The sequence below is a fragment of the Phytophthora parasitica genome, assembly GCF_000247585.1.
Source record: "Phytophthora parasitica INRA-310 unplaced genomic scaffold supercont2.1, whole genome shotgun sequence".
In the NCBI taxonomy this organism is placed as follows: domain Eukaryota; phylum Oomycota; class Peronosporomycetes; order Peronosporales; family Peronosporaceae; genus Phytophthora; species Phytophthora nicotianae.
The window spans coordinates 65,706-69,124 of record NW_008634126.1 but is presented as its reverse complement, the minus strand read 5'-3'; the positions used below and the strand labels follow the sequence as shown (position 1 = coordinate 69,124).

Genomic DNA, 3,419 nt, shown 5'->3' with positions numbered 1-3,419 from the left:
GGCACAGGTGGGAGGGTATCTCTTGTTAAAGTTGAATGCAGAGTTCAAGATTTACCCGCAATTCCAAACCAGAAAACGACTGACTCACGAATTCCTGTTAGGTATCAATAACAGTGAAAACGACCCAGCAAAAGTCACAGCAATGCTGCAAGAGGCGAAGCAGATCTGCTATGACCAAGGACAACATGCGATTCACCTCATCTTTTGGACACGGGAGATGGCAGCTAAATGTAGCCAACAGTTCCGATCGCTGACATTTCGAAACAGAAGATTCCCACTGGTCAATGCTCATGAGATAGAGCAACCGGTTCAGACGAAAACAGAATCGAGATCAATGGCTGTTTGGAATCGTCAAGTGGGAGCGGACGGTCTTCGCAATGAGCTTCCAAGGGACAGATACCATGTCCGCCTGATAAACCTGTCTAGGTTCTTAGATGAAGCGGCAACTGATGCGTACATCCAGAAGCGGTTCCAGGGGACCTACCAAACTTGGCAGGAACCAACAATAACAGGTCAGATTCCTCAGACACGTGGGATATATTCTTCAAAAGTAGTCACTGTTCCCAGTTTCTGGAAGTGATTCGGTTCATTAACTGGGATGGAACGAAGATCCTGGTTCAGCATGTCAGTAAATCACCAGCCTCTCCTTGTTTTTCGTGCGGAGCGGTGGGCCACATGAGGACGGGGTGTACGGCGACGGACGAATTTTGGAGACGGCATTACAATCTAACAGTGACAGCGAAAGAAATTGAGAGTCTTCCAAAGCAACAATCAACAGTAATTAGCGTGGAAGCACTAGACATGCTGTGGGTGGGAACGCAACAACAAGCCGAATCGACGGGAAGGACAACACAGACCCAGCCAGGCGAGTCTCAGGAAACGCAGCTGAAGGATACTTCCGAACAAGTAAGTCCAATAGTACGAATCCTGCATAGAGAAATGGTACAGCAAAAAGCGGCCAAAGTAACGCTGAGTGGAGAACGGTTGGAAAACTGAGTACCACTCCGGAAGAAGTGGAAAGCAGCAGGGTAGCGACGTCACAGACCCAGAAAGACACGTTCAGCAGACAGGAGGAACTCAAAGCAGGACTAAAAGCGCAGTCGAAACCCAACAGGAGCTCTAGAGAACATAAGGCAGCGGAGGTGGAGCAGGACACTAGCAGGAGCTCAGGAGAACATAAGGCAGTGGAGGTGGAGCCGGATACTGAAGAGAAGCTAGAATCTGGAACAGGGGGCAAAAGAGATAAAGGGAGAGGGGAGGAATGGCACGGGAGTACCATTTCGGAAGCAATTAAAGAAGCAATGAGGCAGAGTTCACAGGCGATGACGAAACACAGGGGCCTAATTGAGAAATTGGTGTCTGAAAGATATACCGAAGTCGATCAAAGCGCTTTCGAGAAATGCAGCAAACTCAAATTGAGTCAATACCAAAAAGAGCACCGTACCGGTAATGAGGTGACGCGGGACTGTGGACTGCAAGAGATGAGTACTCCTATGGCGGGTAACTGGCAATGGCTTTGTTAAACAAGACCTTTGACACTAAGGAAAATGTGGAGACATTGGAGATCTTGACACGGAAACTAAAAAAGGGGATAACCGCAGCATCTAATCACTTCTTCGATCAAGAGTTTCCTCATGATCAACGTTCATCTATTCTTAAAGCTTTAGCCATTCGGGAGCAGGAAGCGACTGCTACCAATCTTCCAACGTTTAACGCTATGGAATCATCACGCCAATACAAATAGCACCTGGTGTCTCTCTGTAAATCGACAGTGAAGCTGGATGTACAGTTGCCGACACGGTTTTGGGAAACGGCGGAGACACTGAGAATGCTATCCAAGCTTCTGAAAAGAATTTTTTTTCGTTATTCTGGCAAGCACGGGGATGGAGAATGCTAGCTACCAAGTGTTTGAACCTGCGGAGGTAAGAGTGCCAGGGAAGAGGTTTTTGTCGGCCAAAGAGCGAAATATGCCAAAAGGAAAGCTACAAAGGTGGGTGCAGGCTCTACAGCAGGAGGTTATGGCAGGAAATGAGAACTCGGTCAACCCAATTGTACTAGCATACAATGGCAACCACTACAGCTGGATGAAATTTCAGAACATCAAGGAAAACTCAGAGGAGAAGCTACTGGCGCGACGGCGAGAAAGCAGGAAACCACCAACCCATCATTAACATTTTCATCAGCACTAGAGGCTGATATAGCAATGGAAGAAGTGGAAAATGAGACCGATGAAATAACGGGTAACAGCACAACGACTCAAACGATGGTCGACAAAATAGAACGAGAAGAAAATGAGGAATCTGGGGGTAATCGACTACATGAACTATCAGCATTTCCAACGGACGGATTGGAAAGGATGGCACCAGGGAAACGGTCAGCTTTGCGAGAAGAGAATTTAACTGATACAGCGACATTGGATCGGTGGGCAAAAGAGTTTGATGTTACAAGGGAGAATATACAGGAATGGCAGAATCACTTCAGACTCAGAGGACTGACAGCGACATGGACTAATTCGCAATCGAGTGAGGTTTCAGACCAAGGATCAGAATGGTCCCCTCCGTCAAGAGAAATGGATATTCAGGAAGGTCGCTTGGATAATGAGCAAGAGGGAAGAAGAACTGGCAGATTTATTGGAATGACAGGCAACTTGGGGATGAACCGATTGACAGAACATGTGTTAAAGATCGAATGGAACGACTTGAAGGAATCTTGGCAAGGTGCTACGACAGCAGAATTTCCAACAATGCCCATGTCCATTGCTAAATAGAAATTGGTAGGCCCCTCAAGAATTGTTGCGGTTGCTTCAGCATTTTCAGTCACCTGATTACATCCTTAGCACGATGACGGAGGCTATCCTGGATGAATGGACTTTAAAGTCAAGGCGAGAGTGTTTAGTTGCAAGTATCACTAATATCATTCAAAAAAACATCTTCAGAAAAGCTTAAAAATTGGCTTGCGGAATGGAGGATGGAGCTCACAGATCCAGACCGAATCAGTATGGATCGGTACAACATCTACAACAGAGCATTTTGGGGACCAATTAAAAAGAAGAAGTATGCAAATTCTGAGCTTCTTAAACTTTGTAGAGAAGCGGACCGTCAAAAGATGTCGAGACTTATAGTATCGGCTTACGTGTACCAAGCTGAACTACAGACTTTGGCAGGGAATCAAGGAGCTACGATGGAGAGTATTATGGATCATCTTAACGTGCCGTTTGAAATCCTAAAGGTCAATCCGGACTTACATGCAGCGATGAATGGAGCTGATACTGTTGGTTGTTGGGCGATTCTGGAGACTAAATTCGCACAATCAACCTTAGAAAATCTGGGGCCTGGAAGAATCCAGCGGGTAACGGCTCAGTAAGTGTCAGTACAAGAAGAATGTAGAGAACTGCCAGACGGTGATTATTATGCGGAACT

At 46.3% G+C, this 3,419-nt stretch overlaps 3 protein-coding genes across 3 annotated transcripts; all 3 read left to right on the top strand.

Annotated features, from left to right (window-relative positions):
* Positions 1–801: 801 nt before the first annotated feature.
* On the top strand, positions 802–1,523 carry PPTG_20624 (hypothetical protein; the record flags this gene model as incomplete). Its single annotated transcript, XM_008892821.1, has 2 exons — positions 802–906; positions 936–1,523. The coding sequence occupies 2 exons, from the start codon at positions 802–804 to the stop codon at positions 1,521–1,523; spliced, it is 693 nt and encodes a 230-aa protein (XP_008891069.1).
* A 360-nt stretch (positions 1,524–1,883) lies between these two features.
* PPTG_20623 (hypothetical protein) lies at positions 1,884–2,171 on the top strand (the record flags this gene model as incomplete). The annotated part of the gene is made up of 1 exon (XM_008892820.1): positions 1,884–2,171. One exon carries the CDS (start codon positions 1,884–1,886, stop codon positions 2,169–2,171), a length of 288 nt encoding a protein of 95 aa, XP_008891068.1.
* Positions 2,172–2,967: 796 nt separating this feature from the next.
* On the top strand, positions 2,968–3,363 carry PPTG_20622 (hypothetical protein; the record flags this gene model as incomplete). Its single annotated transcript, XM_008892819.1, has 1 exon — positions 2,968–3,363. The coding sequence occupies one exon, from the start codon at positions 2,968–2,970 to the stop codon at positions 3,361–3,363; it is 396 nt and encodes a 131-aa protein (XP_008891067.1).
* Positions 3,364–3,419: the final 56 nt, after the last annotated feature.